The 12,461-nt window shown below is 46.1% G+C and overlaps 1 protein-coding gene across 1 annotated transcript; it reads left to right on the plus strand.

Annotated features, from left to right (window-relative positions):
* Window positions 1–9,327: 9,327 nt before the first annotated feature.
* Window positions 9,328–12,120, plus strand: LOC311256215 (uncharacterized protein; the record flags this gene model as incomplete). Its single annotated transcript, XM_084351065.1, has 3 exons — window positions 9,328–9,353; window positions 11,300–11,851; window positions 12,102–12,120. 3 exons carry the CDS (start codon window positions 9,328–9,330, stop codon window positions 12,103–12,105), a joined length of 582 nt encoding a protein of 193 aa, XP_084207191.1. The 3' UTR covers window positions 12,106–12,120.
* Between the last annotated feature and the right edge of the window lie 341 nt (window positions 12,121–12,461).

A 12,461-nucleotide genomic window follows, 5' to 3' on the forward strand; every position in this document is an offset into this window, starting at 1 on the left:
GATCTTCAGAGTCCTGGAGAACCGCTTTGGGAACCAGGCCACCATCGCTCTCGAAATTGTCGAAGAGCTACAAGCAACTCCACCAGTCAGGAGCAGCCATCCAAGGAGAATCATAGAGCTCATCCAAACTGTGGAAAAGGCACTCTTTGATTTAAATGAACTGGGCAGTGCAGATGCCATAAAGAACCCACTAGTGACTAAATCCATCGAGGGCAAACTCCCAGAAACCCTAAAGAAAGACTGGCTTACCTATGCTGCTGATGAGGGAAACACTGTTAACCACCAGAACCACTTTGACAAGCTTATCACATTCCTGAAGTCACAAGAATCCATATATGAGCAGCTAGATCAGTTGAGGGATGTTACTGAATCCACCAAAGAGAAGACCAAGTTCCTTAAGTACGCCAGAACAAAGACAACCAAGGCCAGCAGTGAAACAGTTGGCTGCATCATTTGTGGTGACCCAAAACACAGAAAGAAACTGTTTTTCTGCAGAAGGTTTAGGACCACCCTAAAGCCATCGGAGAAGAGGGATGCAGCACAACAGCTCGGTGCCTGCAAGAGATGCCTTGAGGTCCACAACAGCAACTACTGCGGAAACTCTACTTACCTGTGCGGGAATCCAGAGTGCAAAGACCAACATCACTATCTTCTCTGTCCAGTCACCAGATCACAGTCCCAAAGACCATCCAAATCCGGTCCACGAAAAGCCGAGGGCAAGAGATACACCGAAGCCCAAGAAGAGTTCCTCTCCAAACTTCCAGCTGAGCTGGCACAGCAGTGTCGAGACGCCTTCTGCAATGTGACATCCAGGGCATACAACTCTACTGCAGCTGAGAGAGGCCTTCTGGAGGAAAGTGGCTTAAACAAATACCCAGTGATCCTGATGCTCCTCAACGTTACTGCCAACAATGGTCAAAGGATTGGGACCCTCATTGACCTGGCATCGGACACAAACTATATAACACACAAAGCTGCAGGCAAGCTGAACCTTAGTAGTGAAGATGTGACACTGGTGGTTTACGGCGTTGGAGGGATGAAAGTTTCTGTCACAACTAAGCGCTACCTCCTGAAGATACGTGTCAACACTCCAAGAGGTACTCTCAGGTCACATCAACTGATCTGCTATGGACTTGATAAAATTGCAGAGGTACACAGACATGTTCCAGCTGCCAAGTTACAAAAAATCTTCCCTGATGTTCCACTTAAAGACCTTGAAAGGCCCAGAGAAATACAGCTTCTGGTTAGCCACAAAGAAGATAAGACCATTGGAGGCACACACCCAGACCTTTTTGAAGAAGTCAACTTAATGGCCCATACATCAAAGACACACTTTGCAAGATCCATGAGAACTGCTGCGGTCAAGTACAGTGAACTCACCTGTAAGAATCCAGTTGCCTGCCAGTCTCTCAACCATCCCCACATCCAATCCAATACAGCCACTAGCAGCAGAGACTTTCTGAAGTGGTGGAAGTGGGAAAGCATTGGGGCCGCTTGTGAACCAAGATGTGGAGGATGTCGCTGCGGGAATTGCCAACCCGGGGGAAAAGAAATGACACTGGCTGAAGAAAGGGAGATGGAGATGGTGAGAAGTGGCTTGACGCATGTGAACGGAGATCACCACAGCCCTGAACCACACTGGCATGCCAAGTATCCATGGACAGAAGATCCAGCATCTCTACCCAACAACAAGAGAGTTGTTGAAGCTACATTTCTCAGAACGGAGAAACAGCTGGCGAAGGAACCAGAGTGGAAGACGGCCTACGCTGCACAAGGCCATGAAATGGTGAATCGCAAAGCAGCAGTGAAACTATCCAAAGACATTCTGCAGAGCTGGACCGGGCCAGTGTGGTACATAAGTCATCTGATAGCACCGAACCCACATTCAGTCTCCACCCCAGTAAGGCTAGTATGGAACAGCAGCCAGAAGTACAGAGGCCTGAGCTTGAACGACATACTGATCAAAGGTCCTGACGTCCTGAACCCAATCAGAGCTGTCCTGCTGAGGTTCCGAGCTGGTGTCTTTGCTGCCCTTGGTGATGTAGGGAAACATGCCTACGATCTCATGTGGACCTGTGACCTGCTGAGGCCCTGTTTTTTCATTATTAACACTTTCCATCTGTGTGAGGACGTTATCAAGATGGAGACGCCGGGATGTCTCCCCGTGTTATCTCTTAGGAGGGAGAACAACACTCTCTCGTCATAAAACCACCAGAGGGAATCAGTTTGAATTAATTTACGATGGTAACCCCCTGTACGAACTGTTTTTGACCTAACCAACAGGAACATTCCTTTCACACAGGTCAAACGAAGGAAACATATGAAGCTACTTCTCCTTTAAAACCTCAACCAAAGGAACCAGGATTGTTTGTGATAAAGTTGTGTGATAAACTGTCTTTATAATTGTAATTAGGTAACACGTCTGATGGACCGATCTTGCTATCCGTCCCTCAAACTCACCCTTCTTCTCCCTACTTTCCAATACACACACTAGAGAAAAGGACGGTGGAAACCCCCCTTTCTCTACCTCCTCTCTTTGAAGAGATTAACGACACATCTGTTTCAGTGTTATCTTTGATACATTCCAAACAAATGGTCAGAGTTTCCTCTAGACTTCAGAAGCATTTCTAATTAACCATTAAATCAGAGTCTCACCTGTTTAATTCTTACAATTTGAAATCCAGTAAAATAAGCTCATCAAACTGAACCAATTCCTAAGTTTCTGTGATGAACGTGGACTGAGATCCTGCTTAATGCTCACTGGTGTCTGGTGTTTGGTGGAGTCACAGTGCCATCTAGTGGTAAGTTATGGTTAACTGGATTAGACTGTCGGAGATCTTTTTAGTTTCTAACGTGTTTATAAACTACAATTTAAAAGTCTGTAAAATGTTTTTCTTCACAAGCCTTAAGCTAACACTAGAAGGAACATGTATAAGCGACCAGTTTCATCAGTCCTACGTTGTCTTCAAGTGTATTCTTATGTTCTGATCCAGTGTTGATTTCATTTAAGTGTTCAATGATTTTAATCAGATCATACTGTCTTATTGTTTCACAAAAGTCCATCTACTTTTGCCATGGTAAAGTTCTGAGAAAGGCTAAGCGCGATTTCGAAGCGTTAACTTGATAGTTGGAATTAATCAAGTTTAAAGGTGTGGAATTAAAACATCCACACTAGGAGTGTGGTCAGTACGCCCCTTTGCTCCGCCTGTTGTCGGAACTATTAAAACCAAGGGACAGAGCTCCCTCGTCCTTTTTCTCTTCTTTGCTAAATTTTTCAACACTTTACTTTGCTTCTTTTTGTAACAAGCTCCTAGGTATAAAAATCTCCGTACAATCGACCACGTGCGATAATCTTTAAGAGCTTTTATTTTTGTTAGACGTTAATAGAAGTAAGTTCCGTCCTTACTATTTTTGTTAAGTATCACTATTTTATTCAGTGGAACAGAATTCAGTTTAATTATTCTTGTATTGAGAAACAACTGAGGAAGCGCCAGGCCAGCGTCATCCTTTCGTTATCCTCGTCAGGAAAGTTAAATATCAGTTGAATTAGAGTTAAAAGTCACCACTCAGAGTGTGAAGATAAACAACAGTCTTTTTTAAGACTAAAAACGCCAAGCAAAACGCGCAGTGTCACTGCCTGTTTCCACAAACCTAGGACTACGGTTTGTAACGACTTTGTGCCAAGCTGAAGTTACGCTGCCCTCTACGCTCACGAGCGGTACCATCCCGCTGGGCAGCGAACCGGACCATCCTCTGCTGAGCGCTGGACCAGCTGATCTCTCTCCGACACCTGGACGAGAGAGAGAGCCGCCTGCTGTGAGGTCGAACCGGACCATCCTCTGCTGAGCGCTGGATCAGCTGATCTCTCTCCGACACCTGGACGAGAGAGAGCCGCCTGCTGTGAAGTCGGATCGACCGCATCTTCCCTCTTTCTTCGGGACCCGCAGCTACCGCGAGCCAGCAATCCCTCAGACGAAATCCGGCAGAAAGATCGAAGCGAAAGGCTTCTCCACTCTTCAGACGAAGTAGGCTAAGCATCTTGCACACGTTTCACTAAACGTTCATGAGTTGGTGTTCTTTTAATTCCTAATTCATAATAATCTTTTCACAAGACAAGTCCGGTTAGGGTCTCGTTAGTATCAAAATTACTCTCGTAACATTTGAATGCTGCCCAGACTCACGACTTTACCATCGCTCATCCACCTTAAATAATCCTGTCACTTTAACCATATAGTCTTCACATTTCTGTTTGTTTTATTGTTGTCTGAATCATCATTTCATTTATTCACCTTGATTTATTTAGTAAATAAACATATTTAACCGTACGTCGTTGTCTGTGCTTACTTGCTTTGATGTGGAGAACCGAGGAAACTGTATAAAGAAGTCACTAATTCAGCTATGAGACTAACTAAATTGATTTAAATTGATACAAGTTAACCTTGTTTAGTCGGATTTGATTAATTACCTCCGGATTATTCAAATAGACAAAACATCGGAGGTGGTGCCCCATTAACGAGTGTTTTATTAATCTTCAGTGATTAATACCTTGCCTTTAATACAGTGTATCTCCTACAGTGACATCCGCAAAATGTATAACTCTGTCTGGTTGGAGGAGAGAGAGGTCCACCTGCACAGGTTCCTGTGGCGTGACACCGAAGATGCTGAAATAGAAGATTTTGCCATAACAAGAGTCAACATCGGAGACAAACCTGCTGGTTGCATAGCCCAAGTCGCCATGCGAGAGACTGCCAACCTGCCGTCATTCAGTCACTTCAAAGAGGAGAAACGTGTGCTGGAGGAAGATGCATATGTTGACGACATCCTGACCTCTCACAACAACCTCGACCACCTGAAAGTCCTCACGTCCAACATTGAGCAGATCCTTAAAGCTGGCGGATTCTACATGAAGCCCTGGGTCTACTCTGATCAAAGTGGGAGGAGAGGTCAGAGAGGTGGGAAGATGGAGTCAAAGAATATGATCCTGCCGAACCAACTCACTGAAGAGGACAATAAAGCCCTTGGCCTTGGTTACACCATTGAAGATGACAAGCTACATGTCATGGTTGCAGTGAACTTCTCCAAGAAGAAGAAAAAAATGCGCCTTGGTCAGAACTTACTGAGAAAAGAAGTAAGAAGACAGACCCCAGATCCACTCACCAGACGAGAACTGTTAAATCAAGTCTCTGGTCTCTATGATCCACTCAGTCTTGTGGCTCCTGTAAAACAGAAGGGAGCCATCCTGATCCGAAGGGCTTTTCAAGAAGCAAAAGTAATGTACTGCAAAGAAGACACCTGGGATGCTGCTTTGTCCAGAGAACTCAGAGAAGATGCCATAAAGCTCCTTGAAGAGTATGCTGACCTGAGTCAACACAGATTCACCAGACCTTTGACGCCACCAGACCCCTGTGGAAGACCAAGTGGCATTACCTTCTCTGATGGCAGTGAGCACGCATACGGCGCTGTGCTGTACCTACGCTGGAGCTGCAGCCATGGTGTCATGGTGAGGTTAGTCGAGTTCAAGGCCAAGCTGACCCCTCTTGACCACAAGGGTGACCCTGTGAAGGCGGAGATGTGCGGGGCAGTCTTTGCTGCCCGGTTGAAGAACTACTTCCAGAGACAGTGCCGTATTGAAGTCGAGACATGGTACCATCTTGTTGACAGTCAGACCATCTTGGGCGCAATACAGCGTGAAAGTTATGGCTACCAGACCTTCTACGCAAACCGAGTTGGCGAGATCCAGGGCAGTACAGACATCCGAGATTGGTGGTGGATTCCAGGGCCTTTGAACTTTGCTGATATCATCACTCGAGGGGCAAGTCCTGATGACCTAACTGAGGAATCGGACTGGCAATCGGGTCCAAAGTTCCTTCAACTTCCTGTGAGTGAGTGGCCAAAGAAATCAGCCAAAGACGTTGCTGCACAAGCTAGAGTCAATATAACAAAAATGCAGAAGAAAACGTTTGTTGCAGTACTCACCCGAAGTCAACTGAAAGTGCAGGATCCAATCACAGTCCAGAAAACAGAGTCCACGTCCAGAAAACCACCTGCAGTGGCAACAGTCCGAAAGCTACTGGATGAAAGACGCTTCAGCAATCTAAGGCGGCTGGTCGGGACGATAGCGTGGACTTGGAGAGCAGCAAAGAAGTTCCTGTATGGCAAGATTGGGGACAAAGAAAAGTGGGAGGCAGTACCCTCTTCCGGTGTCATCACAGTCAATGAGAGAGAAGATGCGTTTCGAGACCTATGCCTGGCAGCACAAGAGGGTGTACACTTTCCAAGTACAACAATGGACAGACTTGTTGTCTACAAAGACCAAATAACTGGACTCCTGATGTGTGGTGGCAGAATCCAGTACTTCAAAGAGGACCACAAAGCTGTTCCCCTGCTTCCTTTCCATGCCTGGATCTCCACCCTCCTAGCCCAAGGAGCACATAATGAGGGACATGAAGGAGTGGCAGGAACTTTGCTGCGGGTGCGAAAGAAAGCATGGGTCATCAAGGGACGGATCAATGCCCAAAAGGTCGTTGACAGATGCATAATTTGCAAGAAGGCTAAAGCAAAAACCTGTCAACAGATAATGGGAAGCTTACCTGAGGAGAGGTCAAGTCCAGCTGCACCATTTCAATTCACATCCGTCGACCTGTTTGGACTGTACCAGGTGAAGGATGATATCAAGAGGAGAGTAAGCATGAAAGTATGGGGCGTGCTCTTCTGCTGCATGTCAAGCCGAGCCATCCATGTCGAACTGGCAAACACGCTATCAACAGAGAGCTTCCTACTCACTTACCAGAGGTTTACTTCCATCCGAGGCCATCCCCAAAAGATCTGGTCTGATCCGGGTACAAACTTTATCGGTGCGAAACCTGTCCTGGAGGACATATACACCTACCTGAAACAACAAAACAAAGACTCACTAGAAGAATATGCTGCCACACATGGGTCCGACTGGTCGTGGTGGATCCTTCCAGCAGATTCACCTCACCGGAATGGCGCTGCCGAAGCAGCTGTGAAGGTCACAAAAAGAGCTCTCCAAAGTCTTGGTAGAGGAGAGGGCCTTACCTTCAGCGAATTCCTAACGGTACTCAAGCTAGCTGCCAACCTTGCCAACGAAAGGCCCATCGACGCCAGAGTCCAGAGCTGTGAAGACCACATCCAGTACATCACACCAAACACCCTGTTGCTTGGTCGAGCCACACATAGTGGAGATTTCAAGACATTTGATTACACCACCTGCCCATTCAAAAGGCTGCAAGAGATGCAGCCTCAAGTTAGCGACTTTTGGAAGTCCTGGAGCCAACTTGCAGGTCCAAACCTGTTTGTCCGCAGTAAGTGGCATACTGCTGGAAGAAATGTTGCCATTGGAGACATCGTTTGGCTCTGCGACCAAAACGCGCTAAGAGGGCAGTTCAAGCTAGCGAGAGTTGTTGGTGTGAGCGCTGATTCCAAAGGTATTGTCCGGGACGTCCATGTGAAAGTCTCTCCAAGTGGGTGTATTCAAGGGATGACCCCAAAACCTGTCGCCAAAGAGTCTAAGGGGAAGGATTTCCAGAGTACCATACTCCATCGAGACGTCAGGCGCCTTGTCATACTCATCCCAGTGGAGGATCAGTTCAAGGAGGACCATCTCGACTGAGAGGTGCGATCGTTTGCGATCTTTCCGGGTTTCACCGCACAAAGATCGAGTGGGAGGTGTTGCGGCAATCCGCCTGGAGCGCGACAGCGGGTGCGCGCGCACACGTGACAGCGGACCCGATCTCAGAACAATAGGAGACACTCAGTCATTCAGTTGTGATGCACCGGAGCTGAGGCAGCAGACACATTCACATCAGAGAAAAGTAAAAAGATCACAGCAACACCGCCAAACGCATGGGAAAAAGGGTTAAAAAAAAAGGCTACCGGTTTTTCACCTTCTTCATTACCAACGTGCTTGTCACTGGCTAAATAAACCAGGGAGAGTGAAATCCTGTGTCAGAGTCCTTCCTTTTTCAAGTGTGGGAAGCCAGGCGAATACACTTGACACACAATCTGGCTGTACCACCTATGGTATGTTTGAATCAAACACGTTCTCACTCCGACCTTGACAAATACGGCAGCTCAGTCTATGAAGAGGACCTACCCCTCTAGCGTCAGTTTTGTACATGAAGGGCTCTTTTGTCACATTAGAAATTATTCGTAATATGCAGTGTGTGTTACTTTCAAAATAAAGCTTGCTGACCAACTGTTCACAGACTTTACCATATCATGACTCCTGGGCTGTTATTATTCAGATTGTTACTGTTTGGTTAGATTTAGGCACAAAACATAGTTGGATAAATTAGGAAAAGAACATACATTGGGTTTAAATAACTACGTTAAATCTTGTAACTTCTGTAACGTAATTCAAAACATGAGTGATATAAGTAACTCACAAACGTAGGTAAGTCATTTATGTATGTTAACTTACATAACATACATTGAACAATTGACTCTTGGTCACAAAAGGGACACAAACTCTCCAAAGTCCAGTGTATGACTCACCAACCATCCTAAATGCCCCCTGACTTGGACTTTTCTCACTCTTTAACCTACTTCAAAAGTTTGAGGGGTAGTGTTAAACTCTTAGACAAAAGGGAGAAAGGCACGTCTGCCACAGTCAGACTGAGCTCTTCTCGACTCTCTCTCTCTCTCTCTCTCTCTCTCTCTCTCTCTATATATATATATATATATATATAAAGACTGAGAGATAGTTGTGTTGGAAAATGCCAAGAGTTGTTTAAACACTTTCACACTTCAAGAGGAATTAAATATTTCTATATTTTTATTGAAAATTTGAAAATGACTATCAGCAACCCAGTCTCCCTCAGAGAGTGGGCTCTGCAACACCCTAAATATGTGGAATTATTGCTCAGGGAGAGACAACACCTTGGTTGGACCAGTCACGTTGACAAAAACAGAACACTTATCATGACTAACATACTCAGCATTCTGCCTGCAGCGCCTGGCAGACTGACAAGAGAAAATTACATACATTTTTGACTTTACAACTGACTAGTGTGCCAGGGAAGTCCTTTAGAGAGGAAAACGTGAACAATTGGTGAAGGCTCATTCATCCAATCCAGTCCAATCCACTTTATTTATATAGCACGATTTTAACAAACACAAGGTTTTCCAAAGTGCTGCACAACAAGATAAAACACAATAAATAGATAACACAATAGAAGCACAATACAAAGATGAAGTACACAATAGAAAGATAAAAGTAATAAAATAAAATAAAATAAAATGCACTGCCTGCACAAGATAAAAATATGCACATATACACATAAAATCATAAAATCAACACCCTACATGGTGTCAAAAGCCAAAGGAAAGAGGTGGGTTTTAAGAAGAGTTTTAAAATGAGACAGTGAGGAGGCCTGTCTAATGTGTAGCAGCAATCCATTCCAAAGTTTTGGAGCTGTAACGGCCAATGCTCGCTCCCCTCTGAGCTTAAGCCTAGCTTTAGGCACTTTCAGGAGCAGCTGGTCAGCTGACCTGAGAGAGCGGCTGGGAGTGTAGGGGTGCAGCAGCTCAGAGAGGTAAGGTGGGGGCAAGGCCATTCAAGGCTTTAAAAGCAAATAACAGAGTTTAAAAATGAATCCTTAAATGGATGGGCAGCCAGTGGAGTGAAGCTGAAATAGGTGAAATGTGCTCATACTTGCTTGTGCCAGTTAAAAGACGTGCAGCAGCATTTTGTACCAGTTGAAGACGAGCAATGGAGGACCCACTAACCCCCATATCAAGTGCATTACAGTTATCCAGCCGAGTGGTCAGAAAGACGTGGATTACTGTCTCAAAGTGCTGTCTCTGAAGGACTGGTTTAATTTTTGCCAGCTGCCTCAACTAGAAAAAGCTGGACTTCACCACAGCTTTAATCTGGCTGTCAAATTTAAGGTCTGCGTCCACTTTTACCCCCAGATTGTTCACAAATGGCTTGTGATACTGTGCCAAAGAACCCAGATCAACTAGGGGGGTCACAGAAGTGCCACCACAGACCATGACTTCTGTCTTTTTTTAATTAAAATTTAGAAAATTTAAAGACATCCAAGTTTTAAGGTCATGTAAACACTTTAGCAGTGGCTTAACAGAGTAGGAGTCAGACTTTTTAAGGGGGACATAGATCTGACTGTCATCCGCATAACAGTGAAAAGAAATGTCATGTTTCCTGAGAATGTAACCAAGTGAGACTAGATAGAGAGAAAATAAAAGAGGGCTAAGCACAGAGCCCTGTGGGACCCTACACGAGAGAGGAGCAGTGGAGCAGTCATTAAGTTAATTATACACTTTTGGAACCCTTTGATCTACTGTGTAATGACAGATACAGCTTGTTTTAATACTGACGCTGGGGGTTGGCCACCAGGGCGCTTGCCAAGACTAAATGTCAGTATTTGACAACCTGGGAATGAGGTAGTAACCATCTTTCAACTTTCTAACTATCGTTCTAGAGAATTGTCTACTTCACCTTAAAGTAAAAACACTAAACCGCAAAGTAAAAGTTATTTATTACAAGGTTGGTAAGATGAGGAAACCAGCCAAATCCAGCTAAATTTAAAAAGTATCTAACTGATAAAAATCCCTCCTCCTCCCTTCAGAGATGTGTGTTCATGTGTTCACACGGTTACACCCCGCCTTTCCGAAACCCTGCTGTTCCGAAAATAGACTTCCATTCTTCGTAATGGCGGGGTTTCCCATTTTTTCTAAAGACCCCGCTATTCCGAAAAGGCTATTGGGGTACCCCTGACCCTAAATCTATTGGGAAGTAATTGGAACTTGAAAGTCGGATTCGGAACAGCGGTGTTTCGGAGTGGGGGTGTTTCGGAATGGAAGGGCGTCCCCGTTCACACACGTGACGGCACAGAAAGCCCCGTATCTCTCACTGGCCAGCTGGGAGATATGTATTAGCAAAAATTTCGCTAAGTTAAACAAGGTCTCTTTGCCTTTTTAGTCAAAAAAACTCTGGGCACATCACTGTTAAAGAGCAGGTCTGCAGTAAAGACATTGAACTTTTAGCGGTTAGCATGAGGCCGTACTACCTCCCGAGGGAGTTTACACAGGTGATCGTACTCGCTGTGTATATCCCCCCCTCTGCTAACGCTGATGCAGCTTGTGACGCTCTCCACTCAGTCACAAGCTCACTGCAGACACAGCACCCACAGGCCCTCTTCCTCATCTCTGGAGACTTCAATCATGCCTCTCTGTCCTCCACCCTGCCCACATTCACACAGTATGTCACCTGCCACACCAGAGACAATAAAACACTGGACTTATTCTATGCCAACAGCAAGGAGGCATACAACTCATCCCCCCTCCCTCCCCTGGGAAGATCTGACCACAACCTGGTGCATCTCCTGCCTGTGTACAAGCCCCTTGTAAACAGGCAACCAGTGGAGACCCGCACAGTTAAAGCATGGACTGAGGAGTCTGAAGAGGCTCTGAGGGACTGCTTTGACTCGACTGTGTGGGAAGAACTGTGTGTTTCTCATGGGGAGGACATCGACAGCTTAACAGGATGCATAACGGACTACATCAACTTCTGTGTTGAAAACACTGTACCCACCAGGACTGTACGGTGTTTTTCAAATAGCAAACCCTGGATTAATCCTGACATTAAGGCTCTCCTTAAGGAGAAAAAGAGGGCCTTTAGGTCAGGAAACAAGGAGGAGCTGAAGGCTGTGCAGAAGGAGCTGAGGAAGAAGATCCGAGAGGGGAAGAACAGCTACAGGAGGAAGATGGAGGTCCAGCTGCAGCAGAGTAACATCAGTGGAGTCTGGAAAAGCCTTAAAACCATCTCAGGACTGAGGAAACCAGACTCCCAGGCTGCCGGGGATCAGACGTGGGTGAACGACCTGAACCTATTTTTCAATAGGTTTGATCAGACACCCACCCCTCCCCCGGCCCATTCATCTCTGCTGCCCCCCACCACCTCTTCCACCCCCCCTGTTTCCTGCCCCATTCTCACCTCTACCTCCCTCTCCACTGCTTTCATGTTGCAGACACCCTCCACTGCCCCCCCTGACATTCACCCACCTCCCCCACCCGACACTCAGCCCCCCTGCTCCAATCTGTCCCTCTCCACTATCCAGGTGAGGAATCAACTGAGGAATTTGAAGGTGAAGAAGTCCACGGGTCCAGACGGGATCAGCTCCAGGCTCCTCAAGTCCTGTGCAGACCAGCTGTGCAGGATTGTGGAGTACATCTTTAACATGAGCCTGAAGCTGGGAAAAGTGCCACTGCTGTGGAAAACCTCCTGTGTGGTACCAGTACCAAAGATTCCTCACCCTAAGGACTTCAACAACTACAGACCAGTTGCTCTCACTTCACACCTGATGAAGACCCTGGAGCGGCTGGTCCTTGTCCATCTCCGCCCTCTGGTGGGTCCTTTTATGGACCCACTCCAGTTTGCATACCAGCCTGGCATCGGAGTGGACGACGCCATCATCTTC

Source organism: Pagrus pagrus (genome assembly GCF_965226575.1).
Source record: "Pagrus pagrus genome assembly, chromosome: 4".
Lineage (NCBI taxonomy): Eukaryota > Metazoa > Chordata > Actinopteri > Spariformes > Sparidae > Pagrus > Pagrus pagrus.